The sequence below is a fragment of the Brachyhypopomus gauderio genome, chromosome 14 (genome assembly GCF_052324685.1).
Source record: "Brachyhypopomus gauderio isolate BG-103 chromosome 14, BGAUD_0.2, whole genome shotgun sequence".
NCBI lineage: Eukaryota > Metazoa > Chordata > Actinopteri > Gymnotiformes > Hypopomidae > Brachyhypopomus > Brachyhypopomus gauderio.
The window spans coordinates 16,884,682-16,909,041 of NC_135224.1; the positions used below are offsets into that span (position 1 = coordinate 16,884,682).

Genomic DNA, 24,360 nt, shown 5'->3' on the forward strand with positions numbered 1-24,360 from the left:
TACAGAAAACGTTTGACCTCTGTCATTGCCAACAGAGGATATACAACAAAGTATTGAGATGAACTTTTGTTATTGACCAAATACTTATTTTCCACCATTATTTGCAAATAAATTCTTTAAAAGTCAGACAAAATGATTTTCTCAATTTTTTTCACATTTTGTCTCTCATAATTGAGGTCTACCTATGATGTCAATTACAGGCCTCTCTCATCTTTTAAAGTGGGAGAACTTGCACAATTGGTGACTGACTAAATACTTATTTTCCCCACTGTATGCGACATACATATGAAAAAACAGCTTGTGCTGTTTCCATGGCAGTAGGAAGACGTAGAAACAGTAACATTTTTTGAGAATCTGTCTATCACAACCATAATAACAGTATTACCCCTGAGACAGGTAGATCAGTAATGAAGTCTATAGCCAAGTGTGTCCAAGGCCAATGCAAAATAGGGACAGGAAGGAGTTTACCGGCAGGTAGTGTATGAGGGGTGTGGGACTTAGCACACACAGTGCAGGCCAGCACGTAATCTCGATTATCGTCGTCGAGAGAAGGCCACCAGGAGCACTGAGAGATGAGATGTTTAGTCCGGGTGATACCCGGGTGTCCAGTGCCAGCATAGCATGGGCGAGTTGTAGGACCTTTCCTTGTAGCACAGAAATGTATCGCTTCCCTTCTGGACAGTTGTTGGGGCCTGGGTCTTCTTTAAGTGCTTTCTCTAATTCACCCTGTAGGTTCTAACTGATGGCAGCGAGGAAACAGGTACTCAGAAAGGAGAACGTACTCAGGTCTTCTCTCCTTCTGGTCTTTTTCATAAATTCGGGAGAGGGCGTCCACTTTCTGGTTTTTGGAACTGGGTCTATAGCAGGCGTACTCAACTAAATTTGTCCGTGGTCCAATTTTGGCAGATACCTGTGACCTGAGGTCCGGTGTGGCAGGGGTGGCGAACGTAAGTTGTTGACCGGGTGGGGGGACGGGGACGTAAGTTGTTGAGCGGGGGGGGGGGTTGGGTTGTGGCGAACGTAAGTTGTTGAGCGGAGTGGCAAACGTATCACTCGTGACGGAATGTTTTTTCAATAGCCCTGAAATAAATGCTACGGTTTTGTTTTGGTCCGTATCCAGTTAATCAGGAATGAGATTGGGTCCGGACAGGATCGGGTTCGGGTCCGGATCCGGAGCGCGGTCCGCCAGTTGAGTACCCCTGGTCTATAGGAAACAGAAAAATTAAACCGTGAAAAGAACAGAGCCCCTGGCTTGATGGGGATTGAGACGTCTGGCAGATTTAATGTATTCTAGGTTTTTATGATCAGTGTAAACTAGGGGTGTCACGATTCTCTAAATCCTCGATTTGATTTTATTTCCGATTTTAGGGTCACGATTCTATTCGATTCTCAATTTTCTTTTCTTTTTTTCTTTTTTTTACAGCAGAGAGGCCTACGCCAGTTTTAGATTAGTCTAAATTTACAATATCTTATTTCAAAAGCTGGTTTTGATATAAGTGATACAAGTGATCTGTAATACACCACATTAGGCACTAATGGTCAAATTTTAATAATTTAATTAAGATAAATGTTTAATTAAGATAAATGTTTCTCTATCCAGTTTCGTTTGTTATTTTGGGAAGGGTTTTTTGTTTGTTCCCCGTTGTGGTTTGAGAGCCAGCTACTACAGCTACCCTGGCGTCTTCAGTTCGTTTCTTTTGTTTTGGTTTTCTCGCATTGAGTATTCCGCGATCTTTTGGTTTCGAGTTTTCCTCCGTACTTCCCTTTCACTGAGGTTTTTTTCTTTTGGCACTTTTCCCGCATTCCTTTTGGCAGAGGTTTCAGTTCACTGTGTTATTTTCGTGATCGGCATTTGGGTCTTCCCGGTTCAACATTGCATGCATTGTGTGCGGGTTCGCATTCCAACATGCAACAAATGTAACAATCTTGTTCTCAGTGGAAAACAACAAAAACAAACAAATAATAATAACAAAAATGAGAGGTCACAGAGGGTACCTGCTATCTAGTGGCTTTTTTGGTAGCAGCAATGTGCACTATTAAAACAGCAATGTGCAACATGAAATAAATAATTAAAAAAATACAGTCATGTATCATGTGTCATCTACAAAATAATAGAACAAATAGAGCCTTAACAAATTAAACTCTATCCTAATATTTCTTTAGTGTCTTCATACATGGAGGGCAACACTTTAGCTGTAACAACCATATACTTTCGTGAGTGACTGTAGTGTGTGACACACCTCACGCGAATGGCAGAGGCGTTTATACTTGGCGTGTCACATTCTTTGCAGTGGTCTCCGAAACGATATGTGGTAGTACAGGGGCACGCCGAGGCATAATCACTGGCACACAACACGCTGGACCAGCATCAGCAAAAAAAATTTATAATAAAAAATAGAGCACGATCCCCCAATCGAAATCGCTCCTCAACGCTCTGCTCCACGGAGGCGTTTATACTTGGCGATCGATCACAATACTTAATTTGTGTCATTTTACAACCCCCCTCTGCTAACAATTTACACTTGCCACTCCCCCCACTCGCTACACTCCCCCCCGGTCCAATATTATTTGTTGATAGTGGCACACTCATTGACTGGACATGTTAAAATTGGCACTCCATATCTCAAAGGTTGCCGATGCCTGTGGTAGTGTAAATAAATACCCCTCAAAAACAGGGGTGTGACGGGCAGGGAGTGCGAACAAAAAGGAAGTGATCACGCCAAGTCTCAGGAAAAAAGGATGGTTTAATGAAGAAGTGCGCAAACCAAAAACCCGTGAATAGATCCGAATTAAGGATATAATGACCAGCGGTCAACTGGTACAAAGACAAGACAACGAATTTTAATGTTGCATTGTGTTCCAGGTTTGAAAAGTGCTAGAATTTCGGCTAAAGTACTTGAAAATGCTTGAAATTGTAACTACTTTGTTTCACAACCAATAGCTGTTTGACTGAACAGTTCTCTTGTATTACGTTAACAAATATGAGCCTTTTTTAATTCCAGGACGAAACATGAGAGAACGTGAAGATGTTAAGATTGGGCATTTTGAAAATAAACCATTAAATAATGTGATGAAAAAGCGAATTATTTAGAACCATTACGAGTATGTGTATAAATATTTAACTTAATTAGTTTTAACAAACTGAGAATTATTGAAATGGACCTTGAAAGTGACATACAAGTGCTTTAATTCCACCTTGTAAAGGTGCATGAACCCAGCAAACATGACTTGGTTCATTGCACTGAAGCACATCGCGCACGAAGTTACAAAATTAAAGAGGTGCATGACCTCGCAAATCACCAGCACGCGAGGCCCTCGCAGAGCTGAGCAGAGCAGAGCCACCGTGATTGCGTCATTTTCGGCGTGCGGACCCTCGCACCGCTCATGACACCTCAAGTATAAACCTAGCTTACTTTACGTAGCGTGGGTGCTTGCGTACCTTAGAGGGAGGGATCATCGATCCTTTTTGACTTCAAAGATCGAGATCGTGACATAATTTCGATCGATTTCAATTAAATATCAAAATTGTGACACCCCTAGTGTAAACAATGAATGGGTGTTTAGCACCCTCCAACCAGTGTCGCCACTGTTCCAGAGCGAGTTTAATCGCTAAGAGTTCGCAGTTTCCCACATCGTAATTCTGTTCTGCTGGTAGCAATATTTTCAAGAAGAACGCACAAGGAAATAACTTAGATGGAGACCTTTGTCATTGGGAGAGGACAGCTCCCACACCCACCTTGGAGGCATCCACCTCAACGATGAAAGAAATCTCAGGATTGGGGAGATATAGCACAGGTGCAGATGAAAATGCCCCTTTAAGGAAGGAGAAGGCCACCCACACTATGTGCCACCCTTTAAGAGGTCAGTGAGAGGAGTCGCTATTCCGCCATAATTCCTGATGAAGCATCTGTAAAAGTTCGTAAAGTCTAGGAACAATTGTAAATCCTTGGTTGTCTTTGGGATAGGCCAGCTAGTAATGGCTGACACTTTGTCAACGTCCATAGAGATTCAGCCTGAGGAGAGAATACAACCTAAAATGTGATGGACGTGCGATGGAACTCTCATTTCTCGGCTTTGGCGTAAAGATGATTGACTTAAGCGGGTTAAGACCGCTGAGACATGGCGAATGTCATCAGACATGGGAGTAGATAAGAATGACGTCTATATATATGTCACGGAATATCTCGTTCATGAACACTTGGAATACAGAGGGACTGTTTGTTAAACCATAAGGCATTACTAGATACTCGTAGTGACCCCTCGCAGTGACAAAGGCTGTCTCCCTCTCATATGCGAATGAAGTTGTAAGCACTTCTCAAATCTAGTTTGATGAACACTTGCGCCCCATGAGGCGTTCTTGGGAACTGGTGATAAGGAGTAGTGGATAGGCAAACTTTGAAGTGACCGTGTTTAGAGAGTGGTAATCAATGCACGGTCGCAAACCTCCCCTTTCTTTTCTACAAAGAAGAAAGGGGACATCGATGGGCATATAAACCCCTTCTGTAGGGCCTCTTCCGGACTGGAAAGAGGATATGGTTTTGCTTTCTTAGGGAGAGGAGCCCCGGGCAAGAGGTCGATGGCACAAATTCCACTGTCTATGAGGAGGCAAGTGACTGGCTTTGTCCCAACTGAACACATCAGAGAATCCCTGGTATTGTACGGGGATAGGGTCTGAGAGAGGGAAGATTAGGCTTTTTTCTACTAGGGAAGCTCGAAGGGGCAAGTGTAAATAGTGTGACTTACAGTGTGTACTTTGCTTCACAATATCCCTCTTCTGCCAGTAGATGACGGGGTTGTGGGTTACTAACCATGGAAAAACGAGGATGACAGGATCACGAGGTGTAGGTAGGAGGAAAAAACGAATCATCTCATCATGAAACAGACTGATACGAAGACTAATGGGTACAGTCTGAAATTTCACTAAGCCCTCACCTATAGGTTGTTCATATAGAGAATTTACTCGTAAAGGGGGATTTACAGGTATGGTAGGAATGTTTAAAGAATGGGCCAGATTCAGGTCAAGGAAATTTCCTGCTGCACCAGAATCTAACAGCACGGAAAGGTGAGTAGGAATACCTCCCCAGGCCACGATGACAGGTACATTACACTGACTCTTACTCAGAGATAGGAGTGCTGGCTCGGTTATAGATATGGGTGTTTTTATGTGCAATACAGAGAGAGGTGGTCAGATGGAGCAGAGTTGGCGGAAGTGACCCTCACCGCAGTATAGGCATAACACTTCGTGAAATCTGCGGGCTCTCTCTTGTGTGGAGAGGGGTGTTCTTCTCAGCTGCATAGGAGTGAACGTTCCTGGGGGGACGGGCCTGGAATGACAGGGAGAAATTGGGGTCCGGGGAACCCGGGAATCACTCAGCAAATTGTGTTAGTGTGTGCTCTTTTTTATCCACTTCTATGGCCGCCTGAATGAATTCAGAGAGTGACAAGGTTTCATCTCTGCAGACTAGCTCTACCTGGAGTTCGTGACGTAGACCTTTGCAGAACACAGTATGAAGTGCTGTGTCATTCCATCCACTTCACGCTGTGATGGTACGAAACTCCCTGGCGTAAACTGCAGCGCTGCATTCTCCTTGGGAGATTTCGCATAAGGACGTTCCCATGTCTCTGCCGGTAATGGGATGGTCAAACACCGACTTGAATAGGAGTACGAACTGGCATGCAGACTCCAAGGACGGATCTTGACTATTCCACAAGGCAGTCTCCCAGGCTCCTGCTTCTCCCATGAGATAAGACAACATGAAATGAACCTTCTGTTTGTCCATCTGTAATTGAGTCGGGTGAAAAGGTATGTACAGTGAGCACTGCATAAGGAAGGTAAGGCATCTCACAGGGGAGCCATTGTATCATTCTGGTTCAGCTACCAGAATACATGTTGATGGACCTGTAGATCTCGAAGGTTGTCTTTCACGCTGGATCCATGTCGTAAGGCGAAGTATTCTGTAACGAAACAACTAGGCAGAGTAGGATCCAATTGTGGAGTAAAATCCCTTTTATTGAAAATACAATATTCCACGGCAAGCAGTGACAGGGCGTTATGCACAAGGGCGTTGCACACAAAGTGTGCGGCGTGAAGTCAGGTCGGTCCAGGATCACGGGGAGGCAGAGTCCGAAAGGTACAGAAGGGTTAGGCTGAGGGAGAGGTTTACGAGGGAAACGGAAGTCAGAACACGGGCAGGCAAAGGAATCAATAAAACGCTTGGTATGCTGCATGAAAACGGCAATACTTCACAATCAGGAAGCGTTACTTACGCCTTTAAGTATTCGAGGAGGGGCAGGAAGAAACGAAAAGCAGGTGTGCGGCTAATGATCTGGAGGAGTATCATGCATTATTCCTGACAGACACACATACCTACTTGAATATACAAACATGTATATATGTCATGTATAACCCAGACATACACACACATACAGTACACACACATACACGCACACATTTAAACATTCAAATCTGGTCAGAAAACACAACATAGAATCATAGAGGGTGTCCTGACTGATCCAGAAGCTAGTAACACTCTCATCCAGATGATAGTAACACTCACTCAGAAGGTAATAACACTCTGATCCAGAAGGTAGTAACACTCTGATCCAGGTGATAGTAACACTCTGATCCAGATGATAGTAACACTCTGATCCAGATGGAGGTAACACTCTGATGCAGATGATAGCAACAATCTGATCCAGAAGGTAGTAACACTGATCCAGATGGAGGTAACACTCTGATGCAGATGATAGTAACACTCACTCAGAAGGTAGTAACACTCTGATCCAGATGATAGTAACAATCTGATCAAGAAAGTAGTAACAGTCTGATCCAGATGGAGGTAACACTCTGATCCAGATGGTGGTAACACTCTAATGTAGATGATAGTAACACTCACTCAGAAGGTAGTAACACTCTGATTCAGATGAAAGTAACACTCTGATCCAGATGATAGTAACACTCTGATCCAGAAAGTAGTAACAGTCTGATCCAGATAGAGGTAACACTCTGATCCAGATGGTGGTAAGACTCTGATGTAGATGATAGTAACACTCTGATCTAGACGGTGGTAACACTCTGATGCAGATGATAGCAACACTCTGATCCAGATGACAGTAACACTCTGATCCAGATGATAGCAACACTTTGATCCAGATGATAGTAACACTCTGATCCAGATGATAGTAACACTCTGGTCCAGATGGTGGTAACACTCTGATGCAGATGATAGCAACACTCTGATCCAGATGACAGTAACACTCTGATCCAGATGGTGGTAACACTATGATGCAGATGATAGCAACACTCTGATCCAGATGATAGTAACACGCTGATCCAGAAGGTGGTAACACTCTGATGCAGATGATAGCAACACTCTGATCCAGAAGTTAGTAACACTGATCCAAATCATAGTAACACTCTGATCCAGATGGTGGTAACACTGTGATGCAGATGATAGCAACACTCTGATCCAGATGACAGTAACACTCTGATCCAGAAGGTAGTAACACTCTGATCCAGATGATAGCAACACTCTCATCCAGATGATAGCAACACTCTGATCCAGAAGTTAGTAACACTCTGATCCAGATGATAGCAACACTCTGATCCAGATGATAGTAACACACTGATCCAGAAGGTAGTAACACTCTAATCCAGATGAAGGTAACACTCTGATTCAAATGATAGCAACACTGATCCAGAAGGTAGTAACACTCTGATCCAGATTATAGTAACACTCTGATCCAGATGGTGGTAACACTATGATGCAGATGATAGCAACACTGATCCAGATGACAGTAACACTCTGATCCAGAAGGTAGTAACACTCTAATCCAGAAGTTAGTAGCACTTTGACCCAGATGATAGTAACACTCTGATCCAGATGGTTGTAACACTATGATGCAGATGATAGTAACACTCTGATACAGATGATAGTAACACGCTGATCCAGAAAGTAGTAACACTGATCCAGATGATAGCAGCACTCTGATCCAGAAGTTAGTAATACTCTGATCCATATGATAGTACCACTCTGATCCAGATGGTGGTAACACTATGATGCAGATGATAACAACACTCTGATCCAGATGATAGTAACACGCTGATCCAGAAAGGAAGTAACACTGTAATCCAGATGATAGTAACTCTCTGATCCAGATGATAGTAACACTCACTCAGAAGGTAGTAACACTCTGATCCAGATGAAGGTAACACTCTGATGCAGATGATAGCAACACCCTGATCCAGAAGGTAGTAACACTCTGATGCAGATGGTAGTAACACTCACTCAGAAGGTAGTAACAAGGGGCCCACTGTCTCTCTCCATCGCAAAAGCTGAAACTGTCAATTGTCTGAACTTTGCTTCTAGCTCAGGACTCAGGCTTGATGAAGAGGGCAAGACTAGTGTGTGTGTGTGTGTGTGTGTGTGTGTGTGTGTGTGTGTGTGTGTGTGTGTGTGTGTGTGTGTGTGTGTGCGTGCGTGCGTGCGTGTGTGTGTGTGTGTGTGTGTGTGTGTGTGTGTGTGTGTGTGTGCATGCGTGCATGTGTGTGTGTGTGGGTGCGCGCGCTTGTTTAAGACCTTTCATAGGAACCACCACTAATGTCAGTAAGGTCACTCTAAATCAAAACAAGCATGTAGAAAAAACACTGATCACTTAAAGAAATAAAAGCATTAAAAGAAACGTTCTTTGGTGTATCTGTATAGTAGTTAAATAATGACCAACATTTAAAATAATAACTAATAATAACTTCTTTCAGCAACACTGCAGGTGGTTATGTGTGTATTTGTTTGTGCACCACGTTATTGTAATGTGTCACACTCGTTACTTGTTACGTGTCTTTTATTTTAACGTGTGTAGCTTTGGTTCTGTGCTCATATTTGTTGAGAGTTTGCTTCAGTGTTCGTGTTCACATTCGTCGTCGTTAAAGTGCTACAGGCTGAACCTGCAATGCTTATAAATGTGATGGACATTTAGATCTGACATACACTGATGTAGGAATATGTCAAATGTCAGAAAAAACATACACCTCTCATGTAGTATCAGTTGGTTTACCAGTAAAATACTGCAAATTGGACATGTTTGCTGAAAGATATTTTATTGTCAGACATATGATCACACAGAGCGTGGTAAATACATTTTGTCATGGAGCTGTCAACTATGTTTTGTGTTTATTTCATTTATCTTAATACTTTAATATATGTTGATATGATTGTGTGAGAGAAAACATCAACTCAGAGCTGATGGAGCAGAAATCCAGAGAAGGTGTGTATGTTGGATGTTAGGCTACTAGCCACCTGGAAGCCACTAGGCAGGTTCAAGTACACCTTGTCACCCTGTTCCAGGATCAGTGTTACTGAATTACTGGCGTAGTCTTCATTATCACCATTGTCCTGATACTCCCAAATCAGTAAGACTTCATCATAATTCTTGTACAAACTCACACCGATGTCCGACTTGGACACCCAGCTGTATGTGGTGAAGGTAAAGAAATAAACACCCTTCACTGGAGCAGTGAATATCCCTGCAAATACCACACACACACACACACACACACACACACACACACACATACCAAACAGGCATTAAAAACATGTATACAAATAAAACTATAGTCATATGGCAATTGTGATATCTTATATATACACGTCGTTCAATGTTTTTGTACACTGTTTTAGTTTCCTGCTTATATCACGGGTAAAGCGTTAAATGTTCTTTAAATGTAGCTAGCTAGGTATTTAGACAGAAACTAGGGCTTAAAACCCCATTTAATACAGTTTCTATCTAGCTAGTTTCTATCTAAATAGATAACTAGGGGACTTAATAAAGGTCTTAAAATGTAGCTAGCTAGCTACACTTAAAGAGCTTTACTATTTAAGTTCTGTTCAACATAATGAGAAACTATAACACAACTGTTGTTTATGGCTAAAAACCTACAGAGTCCCTGCATCAAATTATTCATCCAGAAACACTTCTGTTGTGTTGTGGCTGGATTTGCAGCGTTTCTGAATTTGCAGCGTGTTTCTGAAATATAACGCATGTGATGTATAACGCATTTTGATGCATTTTCTTTTCATATTATGCAGCACATTTTTTTCTCTTGCAGCGCGATGGACTTTCAGGGCCACCGTACTCTTGGTGTTCTGTTAACCAGCTTCTTGAAGCAGCACCTATGATGCTTTTTCATCATCACATATGAAGATCACTTGTAGAGTGTGGAACTAAAGTTCTGAGATAAAACTTCTGCTGAAGGTGCATTTATATTTTTTGTGTGTGTGTGTGGGTGTGTATGTGTGTGTTGAGAGTAAATTCATAAATAACACATTTCTCAAATTATATTGGTTTTTGTAAACAAAATATAAGCATAATCCATTATATTAAGATGCCTTTTTTTTTTTTTTACAATTTTTTACTATTGAGAACATTCATTTAGATGTGTGTCCAAACTTGTTGTATGAATAATTTATATAATTTACCTGTTGTTGTGTCGTATGCGTTACCAATGTTGGTTATGACATGTTTGTGAATGAGAATGGAGCTTCTGTCATAGGGTCCTGTTTTTCCGAAGGTGGTGCCCTTCTCAACAGATGGAGGCCGCATCGCCACAGAGAACACCACCTTTGTCCCTTTACCCCAGAGTGGAAAAACACACAATGAATACACATGTACTCTTATATATCACACACACACACACACACACACACACCTACCTGAATACACAAACATGTACTCTTATGACACACCTATATTAATACTTAATACACTTCACAGTTGGTCAAAGCATAAAATCAGCAACAAAACATGTCCTGACTGATCCAGATGGTAGTAACACTCTGATCCAGATGGTAGTAACACTCTGATCCAGATGGTGGTAACACTCTGAACCAGATGGAGGTAACACTCTGATCCAGATAGTGGTAACACTCTGAACCAGATGGTGGTAACACTAAACCAGATGGAGGTAACACTCTAAACCAGATGGTGGTAACACTCTGATCCAGATGGTAGTAACACTCTGAACCAGATGGAGGTAACACTCTAAACCAGATGGTGGTAACACTCTAAACCAGATGGTGGTAACACTCTGATCCAGATGGTGGTAACACTCTAAACCAGATGGTAGTAACACTCTAAACCAGATGGTAGTAACACTCTGAACCTTGATGTCTGAGCAGCATTAACAATGGAAGGTTGGGAATCAGATCTGGATCTAAGAAGCAGAGCTGTGTGAACAGGTCTACTCCTATTACATTATGGGATTCCTTTATATTTGTCACTCATTAAGCAAATGATAAGGTTTCAAATTGGTGAATAAGCAGTGTAAAGAAAGCTGACTTAATGAACATAAATAAATAAAGTGGATGAACCTCCTGCCAGATACATTGAGCAGTCTTGACAAAAATATGAAGCAGCAGGAAATTAGGTTGGTATGTTTTCCATGGTAACATTTGCACATACTGTTTTTTCTGTGTCTTGATCCACCTCTAGGAAGGAGTGATATTTTAACATGAGGTTTACATTTTTTACTGGCTTGACCTTCAGACTATTACAACTTTTTTTTCTGTGGAGATTCATAATTATTCAAATCTGAATACACAACATTTTATACTCAAGAAAATATTGAAATAAGATTGTTTGCTGCACTATTAGCTATGAAAACAAAGAGTGTGTCTTGTCCACAAGGTCATTAACCCTTCAAGATTCAAGCAGAAATCAGCTTTACCTGTGCACAATCTTTCCAAATCATCGACACGATTGTTTAATTTCTGGAGAAGGTTCTCCTCATCTTCTGTGACCAGTGAGTTCACCTTGAGCAGCAGGGTTGCCACCACTAGCAACACGAGCTTCATCTTCACAATCTTCATCTTCTTGGTGTGTGGTGGAGCTACAACAGGCTTGAACACTCTTATGTGGTCCATGCAAAACTGGAAGGTGAAATGGGCCGAACATCATGACGCAGGTTTCTTTCCGGCCAGTGGGGGAATGTTAGCATGACTAATATTTCTCAATCCTGAGGACATGACCCTTCCTTCTTTCCAACCATTAGAGGGCCAACAGCCAACTTTGGTTATGTAAATTTGCAGCAATTCATCAATACTTTTCCTCTGTTCCTGTCCTCACTCCTCAGACAAAATCCCCCAACTTTTGACTTTCTGCAATCAGACAATCTTGGGAGGTCTACTTCCTACTTCCCGATCTGCACCTCGACTATTTAGAGCCTCAAGTATGGCTCAGCTTAAAACACTATGCTTGAAGACAAGCTTCAAGACTTTTCTCTGTCCAGGCTTCCCGAGAGTGAAATGAACTTAGAGTGAATGCCTGGACAGCAGAGTCTATTACAGTCTTCAAATGCAGACTGAAGACTCATGTATTTGGGAAAAAGTATGAAATTCATACTACTCTTGGGTAAATTAAATTCTAGCATGTATTGTATGATATTGCACTAATCATTGTGTGATATAGGGCTTTTATTTTTTCCACACCTCTATTGTAGATACCAGTATTGATTCCTGTATTTAAGCGGTATTCAAGTTCAAAGGTATCTTTAACCTACTATATTGCCTAGGATACATTCCATGAGAACATAAAGCACTTTTGCAAGTCACTCTAAATAAGAGCCTCTACTAAATGCCAAAAATGTAAAATGTAAATCTAAATGCAGAGTTGTATAGTAACGAAGTAGAACTACTTCGCTACTGTACTTAAGTACTAAAATGCTGTATCTGTACTTTACTGGAGTATTATTTTTTTCTCCTACTTCCACTTTTACTTCACTACATATTTTCCATCAGTTTAATACTTTTACTCCGATACATTTTTACGTGCTATATAGTTACTCGCAGGGCCGGAGTGGGCCCCTTTTTCAGTCCGGGAGTTTCATGCCCAAATCCGGCCCAAAATTATTTTTCCCTCCCAATTTTTCCCTATATGTGAGGTAATCATCAAACACTGCATTTGCACTTTTCATAATAAACACACTATTGGAAAGCTTAATGCCTTATTTATTAAAATACAGAATAGTGAACAAAAAAAATCAAAGACTCCAGGCAGACTCAGGTGCAGGGTGAGGGTGCTATCTAGTTGCAGGCTCCATTGAATCCCCTATGGTTCTTTGGCTTAAAGAGAGAGAGGAGAAAAAGACAGGAGAAAATGATTAATGAGTATTGATGTGATATGAATTTGAATTTGTTGCACATCCTTGGTTGTTTTTTATACGTGTAATGAGTGTATACATATCCAGTAAATGTTCTCTAATACTGTGTATTCACCCACTATGGGATATGTATAAGAGTAGACAAAACTGAGGTGTCATGTGTGAGGAGTAAACTCACATCACTCTGCAGGCACATTTTGAGGCAGACCAGTTCATCAAAACCAAACAGGGCAAGACTAGGCTGAGAGCAGATGCTGTTCCCACCATTTTTGTGCATCGCCCCGCACTCAGAAAGAGGAAACCCCCTGCACCACTGGACCTGTAAAGACAGGGCCCATAGCTGCTGATCACAGCTAGAGTGTTAAGAGGTGACACAGGTATAATAAGTATGAACTCCTAATAATATATTATTTCTTTAAGTGATAGAATATTTAAAACTTAAATCACACTAAATAGTATATGTCTTTTATATCCAGCAGTTTCAAAAACTGAGGAAATACGTTAATAAAATAAAATAAAAATAAATAAAACAAAATAAAAAGGAAAAGAAAATAAATAAAAGGATAAATAAATAAAATAAAAGGAAATAAAACGTTAGCTGGTACTCCAAAATGGATATCCTCATTTCACCTCCTCGACCCAACACACTCTACAATCACACTCAAATGTTATATTTAACCAATACTTAGCTACCCCGCAAAAACATCGCGTTTAGGTGAAATGGCATTAAGAGAGGAATTTACAATTAATAGGCTGTCAGTCGTTAATGTGAAATCTCGCTAACCGTATTCGTGTTGTCTTAGCATAGATTTAGTTCCGGCCTCCTGGGGAACACTTGGGGCGTCTATGGGCGGCGGCCACGGGCGGCGGTGTCACCGTCGCCTCTGAGGTTGGCGTCCTGGGGAGCCAGGTTCACCGGTACAGTGTCCTGGGCTGCATCCTGGGGAGCCTGGGCGGTGTCATGGGGAGCCCTTCTTAGCTGAGGAACAGAAAGGTTTGTACTTTTACCAAATCTATCACGCATATACAGGCTGTGGACATCTGAACTGGGTTGGGAGAAAATTAATGCTTTTTTTGCACTAACCACTAAAGGTGAGAATAGTATTGGTCAGAGATTTCGATCGTAATAATGTCCTCAGATGGTTTTAATCCCTCAAACTTAATCACACCAAAAGCTAAAGACATATTCCCCATAAAATTACCTGTCTCCGCCCCTGACGTAAAACAGCATCATGAACACTTTCGTACATGAAAGCCAGTACCGCTTACTTCATGATATTCATTTTGGATAAATAATTTACACATTCTATTTTGCAACAACCTGAATTGTAATTAGACCTACTATAAATAGTTAAAATGTAACCGAGGAGCTAGGATACCATCTCAAAGGAACTTACTCTTATCAGTAGGAATGGGAACACGGGCGGCGATCTCGAGATCCCCGGGGGCGGGCACGGGCGGCGGGCACGGGCAGCTGCATCACGTGCGGCTGCGTGATGGGCGGCTGCGTGACGGGCGGATGGGTCACGGGTGGCGTCACGGGCGACGTGAAGGGCAGCGTCACGGGCGGCAGCGTCACGGGCGGCAGCGTGACTGGCGGCGGCGTAATGGGCAGCGGCGTGACGGGCGGCGTAATGGCCGTTGTGACAGAAATTATTGATTATTGATTAATTATCATTGATTAGATTATGTTTAGAGATTATTATAATACTTATGAGTTAGTATTTGTCCATTTTGGTTAAGCAGAAGGACTATACACTGACAGTGTGATTCAGTGTAACCAGGTTTAGCTCATGTGTTCCATACTATGGCCAAGGTCAGGCAAAGTACAGAAGGTCAGAGCACTTTGTCAACTGAGTGTCACTAGTCCACTATCCTGGGATTCAGCTGTCTTTGCATTCTATTGATACACCAGTTTCTTCCACTAACTCTAGGAGTCCATATTAGGAGATACACACACGTTAGGTAAAAGTAGCCTGCTGGATACCTGTGTTTTGGTACATGCTGTGCTAATAATAACTTGCCTGTTAGAACTGTTGAACTGTGTATAAAAGGGAAGAGGACTGCCCTCTTCCTTCAGAGTGTCATGCTTGAATGAGACTGTCATGTCTGCGTGATTTTTGTCTTATTAAATCAATCATTTTAACCACGTCTGAGTCCTCATGCATTTATTAGAAAATTTCCACGACACCGTCTTGGGGAGCCGGCGTGGCATCTTGGTCGGCGTCCTGGGGAGCCGGCACGGCGTCTTGGTCGGTGTCCTGGGGAGCCGGCAGGGCGTCTTGGTCGGCGTCCTGGTCGGCGTCCTGGGAAGCCGGCGCGGCGTCCTGGGCAGCCGGCGTGGCGTCCTGGGGAGCCAGGTTCACCGGCACGGTGTCCTGGGCTGTATCCTGGGGAGCTTGGGCGGTGTCATGGGGAGCCCTTCTTAGCTGAGGAACAGAAAGGTTTGTACTTTTACCAAATCTATCACGCATATACAGGCTGTGGACATCTGAACTGGGTTGGGTGAAAATTAATGCTTTTTTTGCACTAACCACTAAAGGTGAGAATAGTATTGATCAGAGATTTCGATCGTAATAATGTCCTCAGATGGTTTTAATCCCTCAAACTTAATCACACCAAAAGCTAAAGACATATTCCCCATAAAATTACCTGTCTCCGCCCCTGACGTAAAACAGCATCATGAACACTTTCGTACATGAAAGCCAGTACCGCTTACTTCATGATATTCATTTTGGATAAATCATTTACACATTCTATTTTGCAACAACCTGAATTGTAATTAGACCTACTATAAATAGTTAAAATGTAACCGAGGAGCTAGGTTACCATCTCAAAGGAACTTACTCTCATCAGTAGGAATGGGAACACGGGCGGCGATCTCGGGATCCCCGGGGGCGGGCACGGGCGGCGAGCACGGGCAGCTGCATCACGTGCGGCTGCGTCATGGGCGGCAGCGTGACGGGCGGCTACGTGACGGGCGGATGGGTCACGGGTGGCGTCACGGGCGACGTGAAGGGCAGCGTCACGGGCGGCGGCGTGACTGGCGGCAGCGTAATGGGCAGCGGCATGACGGGCGGCTGGGTTACGGGCGGTGTGAAGGCCGGCGTAATGGCCGGCGTGAAGGCCGTCCTGGGGAGCCGGCGTGGCGTCTTGGTCGGCGTCCTGGGGAGCTGGCAGGGCGTCTTGGTCGGCGTCCTGGGAAGCCGGCGCGGCGTCCTGGGGAGCCGGCAGGGCGTCTTGGTCGGCGTCCTGGGAAGCCGGCGCAGCGTCCTGGGGAGCCAGGTTCACCGGCACGGTGTCCTGGGCTGTATCCTGGGGAGCTTGGGCGGTGTCATGGGGAGCCCTTCTTAGCTGAGGAACAGAAAGGTTTGTACTTTTACCAAATCTATCACGCATATACAGGCTGTGGACATCTGAACTGGGTTGGGAGAAAATTAATGCTTTTTTTGCACTAACCACTAAAGGTGAGAATAGTATTGGTCAGAGATTTCGATCGTAATAATGTCCTCAGATGGTTTTAATCCCTCAAACTTAATCACACCAAAAGCTAAAGACATATTCCCCGTAAAATTACCTGTCTCCGCCCCTGACGTAAAACAGCATCATGAACACTTTCGTACATGAAAGCCAGTACCGCTTACTTCATGATATTCATTTTGGATAAATAATTTACACATTCTATTTTGCAACAACCTGAATTGTAATTAGACCTACTATAAATAGTTCAAATGTAACCGAGGAGCTAGGATACCATCTCAAAGGAACTTACTCTTATCAGTAGGAATGGGAACACGGGCGGCGATCTCGGGATCCCCAGGGGCGGGCACGGGCGGCGGGCACGGGCAGCTGCATCACGTGCGGCTCCGTCATGGGCGGCTGCGTGACGGGTGGCTGGGTCACGGGTGGCGTCACGGTCGACGTGAAGGGCAGCGTCACGGGCGGCGGCGTAACGGGCAGCAGCGTGATGGGCGGCTGGGTTACGGGCAGCATGAAGGCCGGCCTGAAGGCCGGCGTGAAAGCCGGCGTGATGGCCGGCGTGATGGCCAGCCCGAAGGCCGGCCAGAAAGCCGGCCAGAACGCCGGCGTGAAGGCCGGTGTGATGGCCGGCGTGATGGCCGGCGTGATGGCCGGCGTGAAAGCCGGCGTGAAAGCCGGCGTGATGGCCGGCGTGAAAGCCGGTGTGAAGGCCGGCGTGAAAGCCGGTGTGAAGGCCGGCGTGAAGGCAGGCGTGAAGGCCGGCATGAAGCCTGGCGTGAAAGTCAGCGTGAAAGTCGGCGTGACGGGCGGCGGCGTGAAGGCCAGCGTGATGGGCGGCAACTTGGGAAGCCGGCACGGCATCCTGGGGAGCCTGGGCGGCATCACGGGGAGCCGGGTTCGCCTGCACGGCATCCTGGGGAGCCCTTCTTAGCTGAGGAACAGAAAGGTTTGTACTTTTACCAAATCTATCACGCATATACAGGCTGTGGACATCTGAACTGGGTTGGGTGAAAATTTATGCTTTTTTGCACTAACCGCTAAAGGTGAGAATAGTCGCAAAGTCGAACATTTTAAACAAAAAATACAGGTACAACGACAAGGAAAGGAGCTTAAAGGAACCAACTTTGGATTGAATGACCAATTTCCAAAATAAATCATGCAGACGTCAAAAATTATTTCCAATTCGCAAAGAAATGATTCAACAAGGACATAAAGCAGTCATTATAGTAGAGAAACTATACATTAATGTACAACTATACAGGAACAAGGACACTACCCACTGGCTCTACTAACTCTCTCACTCAATCATCACACCACTGCAGCCATACACTCATACACACCAACATAAACACACAAGCCAGTGAACTCTAAACAAACCCGAGGGTTACCCTAATTACACAACAAAAAATATTGAATAAGTCTACGCTATTGTCTCCAAGAAGTCTCAGCACATGTACCCTGTGATCCCCTACCTCAAAAGGTTATTCTTCCCCCGGGGAGTTGGCTCACAGGCAAAAAAAACTAAAATATTAAATCACATTTCCAAACTAGCAGACATTTGCTTATTGCAAGAAACTAATTTATCCCCATCTGACAAAAACACACTACACTTTAAACATTTTCACCAAGCATTTTCAGCTACATACAATAGGAGAGGAAAGAGGAGTCTCCATAATAATAAAAAAAATATCTCATTCACTCATAATACAACCATTGCAGATTCTGAAGGTCGTTTTATTATTGTTAACATAACAATTAACAATCAACCTCTAACAATCTGCAACTTATATGGACCCAATATAGATAATCCAGATTTCTTCCATACCATCTTTACTACCTTGACCACAAATTTTGGCCTACCTATTATTATAGGAGGAGACTTTAACTCCGTTATCAACCCATCTGTTGACAGAAATAACACTAACAATAACAACCGCATCTCACAGTCAACCGTTACCATAAACCAATTCATGGGTGATTTTGGTCTTAGTGATGGCTGGCGATTACAACACCCATCAGCAAGAGAATTCACATTTTACTCACCAGTTCACAAATCTTACAGCCGCATTGATTATTTTCTTATTAGTAAGTCACTTCTACCCAACATTACAAACACACAAATACATCCTATTATCATCAGCGATCATGCCCCAGTCACTTTTACACTACTCCTTTACAAACCAAACCCTAAGAACAGATGGCGTTTCAACACTTCCCTACTCATTGATACTCAGTTTAATACCCTTATTAAAAGAGAGTGGGCATCCTTTCTGGAAATAAATGACTCTCCAAATTCATCCCCATCAATTCTCTGGCAAGCAGGAAAAGCTGTACTAAGAGGTGTAACAATTTCATATTCCTCTTATAAAAAGAAAAAAGAGGCCAAACATGAAATAGAACTAGAACATAAAATAAAACAACTTGAAACATTACATGCAAACAACCCTCAACACGAATTTGAAATCGAAATAAGAAAATATAAAATGGAATTAAATTAAATTATTAATAAAATAAAATCCAACAACTCCGTCAAGAAAAGTTTCACCACAATAACAAATCAGGTAAATATCTAGCTAATAAAATCAAACAAAATAAAGAAAGATTTACAATAGCCTCTATAAAAGACTCAACAGAGAAGCCAACCCAATCTCCAGAACATATAAACAATATCTTCAGAACCTTTTATACTAATTTATATTCATCAACAAAAGAAAACAAACAAGAACATATAAACTCATATATACACAACATATACACATGACAAAACTTGAACTTACGCTCGTCAGTTCTCTCACGGTCCAATTGATTATGTAGATCGCATGAAACATTGCTCCGCAATCATCAAAAACGTCGTATGTCGTTTTAAACAGCGGCCGTTCCTTTTATAGTCACTTGAATTGTGACGTCACCAGTGTTGTTAGTAACGCGTTACTTAGTAACCAGAGACCGTGTATACAAGTGGACTGGAGGACACGAGTGAAAAGTGAAGCTGCAGTACAACTTTTAACCCCGCCCATTTCCATGTAAGTGAACGGGCCGGACGAGAAACTTTGAATTTTTATTACACGTATAATATGTTTTTTGAGCAATAGGCCCTTTTCACACTTCCGCATTTTTTCTTCTGGAAAGCTCTCGTCGCAGGGTAAAGTTACTTCTGTTACACATTTAAACAATGGCAGCGTCCAATAACAAGAGCTTTTTCAGTTCACCAGGGTGTTCACCAGGGTGTATCTCAGTTTCCATGGTTTACCGGCTGACGAGCAGCCGAGTCTGATCCGCTAGCATCTAGCCCCGAACCGTTAGCATCTAGCCCCGAACCGCTAGCATCTAGCCCCGAACCGCTAGCATCTAGCCCCGAACCGCTAGCATCTAGCCCCTAACCGCTAGCATCTAGCCCCGAACCGTTAGCATCTAGCCCCGATCCGCTAGCATCTAGTCCCGATCCGCTAGCATCTAGCCCCTAACCGCTAGCATCTAGCCCCTAACCGCTAGCATCTAGCCCCGAACCGTTAGCATCTAGCCCCGATCCGCTAGCATCTAGCCCCGAACCGCTAGCATCTAGCCCCGAACCGCTAGCATCTAGCCCCTAACCGCTAGCATCTAGCCCCGATCCGCTAGCATCTAGCCCCGAACCGCTAGCATCTAGCCCCGAACCGCTAGCATCTAGCCCCGAACCGCTAGCATCTAGCCCCGAACCGCTAGCATCTAGCCCCGAACCGCTAGCATCTAGCCCCGATCCGCTAGCATCTAGCCCCGAACCGCTAGCATCTAGCCCCGAACCGCTAGCATCTAGCCCCGATCCGCTAACATCTAGCCCCGAACCGCTAGCATCTAGCCCCGAACCGCTAGCATCTAGCTCTGATCCACTAGCATCTAGCTCATCCAGCTCTGACCATCACTTTGCTGTCTACTATATTGGACACTGAATAAACAACAACACTTAATAACTTGGTGTGTGTCATGAACTTGACTGATACTGATGTAAACCAAACAATCAATAGCTGACGTTACTCGGCTTGCTAACCTAGCTAGCTATTGTTAACTAAAGCTGTCAGTATCATTCATAATATTATAATATATATCATAATAATATGGACTGTTTTACCACTCCGTAGGATGACTAATGGAACTAGCTATACGTTACCCACACAGCACAGGTACGTCGGCAAGACGTTTATGCGACGCTCACAGTTACATCGTTAAAGCATCTGCGGTCGGTCGTTTGCTCACCGGCACGACGTCGCATAGACATCGTTACCTGATGTTCAAACGACGTCCATCTGATCTCCGAACGACGTTCATCATCTGATGCTTTTAAGCTGTATTTACGATGTTTATGCGACGCTTACAGCTTCATCGTTAAAGCGTCTATACAGCGTTGCTAATCGTCTTACCAACGTCGTTTTTGGATCAAGCCACGCGAGTCCGTTATTCCGTCGAGCGTCTCGCAGTTTGAATGTTTTGTTCTTTTAAATGCGAGCAGCAGTATTTATTCTTGTTCTGAATAATCCCAGGTAGACACTGGTGATGGGACGAACGATACTGGTGCGTCAACACTGTGCCGAGCGCACAAGAGTGAAACCCCGTATCGGTGCGTGTATTGCTTTAAACAACAACAACGTGACCGATACAAGAAGTGTATCGTTTGGCTGTGCCGCGCCAAATTGTGTTTATAAGGAAACGAACCGTATCGGCATGTCGCGGGTTTGTTGGATGGAGTTTTACTGTTGCTTTTAGATTTTGTATTTTCCCCCTCACGGATCGGACCAGGAAATTTTCCACTGTCTGGAGTCAATTTGATCTTTTGACGCCAAATAAGGTATTGTTTCTCATTTGGACATTATTTTTTTATTAACTATGTTTGTACTCTTTTCTGGTAAGAGGTTTTAATTGTATTCAGATAAAGTAACGTTTTATTTTATTGTAGGTGAAGTGTCGACTCTGCTCCACGGAGCTTTCTTACAAGAGCACTTCATTAATGCCGAGGCATTATAGAGCTCGGCATGGCAATGAAGAATCAGCACATACTGGTGAGAGTACCCCAGGAGTGTTAATTCTCAAATAAAATTTAAATGTTTTAATGTAAAATAGTTTATTACACACAAAATGCTTTGTGTAACTATGTAATGTTGTTTGTAGACTTGTCAGTACTTTAATAAGGCAAAAAATATTTCCTTACAGTTCCTAACAAACAAGCTGTGGATGAGGCTGTGATCAACATGATCATCGCCTTGGAGCCACCACACTTTAAAAACTTTTGTTCCTCAATAAAAATACATAAATGAATGAATTTCTTGTCATTTTTTGTGTTTTATATTATTTTTCTTTTTTATTAATGAGAATCCTTACATAAGCTGCTCATTTTAGCTGAATTTTATTAGACAAATTTGCTATATTTTGCAGAGTTGGTTTAGCATTTACACAAGATTTTAAGCAAATTTTGGACACAACAAATTGAGCAAAAGAAATTATAAAATGATGAGATCATATTTTAAGTAAACGTTATGTTAATATTTCACGAGTTGATGTGTTTTCAGGATGCTTTTCTTTTTGTTTACTTGCAATGATATTATAACTACTGCAGGGGTCACTATTGAGTGACCAACACAGTGTCAATACTGTGTTAACAGTTTGTGTAGTGTGTCGATACACTCCTTGAGGTATCATCTTCCCAGTGGCGGACTTAGCAATTTGGGGGCTCAATGCGAATTTAGCTAGGGGGCCCATCAACATTAATATGCGAGAAATAAGTTCAGGTTCACACTACACGATTTTAGGCTGGTTTTTCAGTCGCCGACTGTTTTTGTAGATCGCCGACAGAAACTGTGGTCGGAGGCAAATCGGGGATCATTCGGCGCTCGCTCAGTCGTGTAGTGTGAACTGCTGAAAGACGCTCGCCGAGCCGTCGCCGAGTGGTCGCCAACTCATCGCAGACGACCGGCAGATATCTAGCATTTTTAATATCTAGCATGTTTAATATGTAGCCCAGTCGGCGACTGAGAGTCAACAGCAGCGTCTAGCTTCATACAACTTTACTACAAGACTGTGTTTAAGTTATTGTGACAGCACTGGAGAAATAGTGCGATTGACTATATCTATGTTCACTGCAACGGAGAGATGAAATAATTCTGGCATTTTGGGACTATGGAGTGGTTAAACGGTAAAAAAAAATAATAATAATAACGAAAATGTGGAGTACATGTACGTTGTTTTTATTTTCTTCGTGGTGTTGCTGGTTCTCGCGAGTGTTTCGTTTTCGTGTTCTCGTGTTTTTGGGCAGCCAGATGAGTCGGCGATTCCCAAGTCGTGTAATTCGTGAGCCCGCGTCGCCGATCAGTCATGTAGTGTGAAAGCCACAACAACTGAAAGACTCGCGATTACAGCACAACCAGTCGTGTAGTGCGAACGGCACAAAAACCTGACGACTGAAAAGTCGTGTAGTGTGAACCTGGCTTTAGCTAGACAAGGGGGCCCTACAGTGGGAGGGGCCCAAGGCAATTGCCTAGCAACGCCTCTATGCAAAGACCGCCTCTGCATCTTCCCATCACTAGTAGACACCACAACTAGCTAGATAACGAAATAGTTGTTTGTGGAGTTTAATTCTATTTCCTGTTATTCAGATTTTGCCTTTAAAAGATTATAGAGATGTAAAGAGACAGCCAGTTTACAATTTTGAAAAGTTGTATTAATTAAGGGCGTACTCACACTAGGCACGGTTTGCTCGTTCCGTGCTGGGGCCCGGTTATCCCCCCTCCCCACTCCCCCTCCGGCCTGCACTCACACTGGCTTCATCAACCCGGCACGAGCACGCTTACGTCACCACAAGGTGACTTTATTTGGAAAAAAGCGCGCTCGCACAACACTGTGGAGTTCACGATTCTCTTTTTATTGTATTTTTGGAGTTGTTTTGGGAGTGCAGAAACACGGTGCAAGCACAGATTTATCTATAATTTAACACAACGATTGTCTGCTAATCGCTTTGCCGCTATGACTGTTTAACGTGAGCGTCGCATCACTGATGTCATGTTTGAGTTCCAGCGAAATGAACCAATCAGACGAGGCACCAAGCGGGCCTGGGCACGGATAGCGCTCACACTAGAAGCGAACCGTGCCCGAGTCCACATGAATCGTGCCCTGGCCCACCTCTTCAAGCGGGCCCGAGCACGGTTAACTGATCCGAGCCCGGGCACGGTTGGAGCGTTCACACTAGCCAAACGAACCGTGCTTCGGCAGGGAACCGTGCCCGGGCCCGGATCACAGAGCCTAGTGTGAGTACGCCCTAATTCACATGCACAAACAAAAACTTTCTAAAGTGTACATAAAATATTATTTTTGAAAAGTTGTATTTTAGAATCAATTCACATGCATAAACAATTACAAATAAATTATAAAATGTAAATCACATTAATAATATTAATAATAATAATAATAATAATAATAATGTCGTTGTTTAATTAACTATGATATTGTAAATAATTTACTCAGTGCTGTAACAAAAACGGAACTGTCCATGCGTGAACACGAAGGGCTTAAATCGACTTGATCACGTTGATTCAGCGTGGTCTTCCGCGATGAAGTTTGTCAGGCGCTAGACGAAGCCAGTCTTTCAGTGACTTTTCTACATCAGCTTCACATGGGTGGGACAGCTGAGGATTTCTCATTGCAGACGCTGTAAGTACAACATTGTTTATTTAGAAAATTACTTGTATGTTTTAGTTTCTAAGATA

General features: G+C 43.2%; 1 protein-coding gene and 1 long non-coding RNA gene across 2 annotated transcripts; one reads left to right on the plus strand and one right to left on the minus strand.

Annotated features, from left to right (window-relative positions):
• Positions 1-9,134: 9,134 nt before the first annotated feature.
• Positions 9,135-11,873, minus strand: LOC143475701 (complement C1q-like protein 2). The gene is made up of 3 exons (XM_076973618.1): positions 11,723-11,873; positions 10,476-10,625; positions 9,135-9,523 (listed from the first exon to the last, which is right to left on the minus strand). Exons 1-3 carry the CDS (start codon positions 11,862-11,864, stop codon positions 9,234-9,236), a joined length of 582 nt encoding a protein of 193 aa, XP_076829733.1. The 5' UTR covers positions 11,865-11,873; the 3' UTR covers positions 9,135-9,233.
• Positions 11,874-20,872: 8,999 nt separating this feature from the next.
• LOC143475251 (uncharacterized) lies at positions 20,873-21,861 on the plus strand. The gene is made up of 3 exons (XR_013120966.1): positions 20,873-21,452; positions 21,561-21,663; positions 21,815-21,861. It is a non-coding gene; the product is annotated as an uncharacterized LOC143475251 (long non-coding RNA).
• Positions 21,862-24,360: the final 2,499 nt, after the last annotated feature.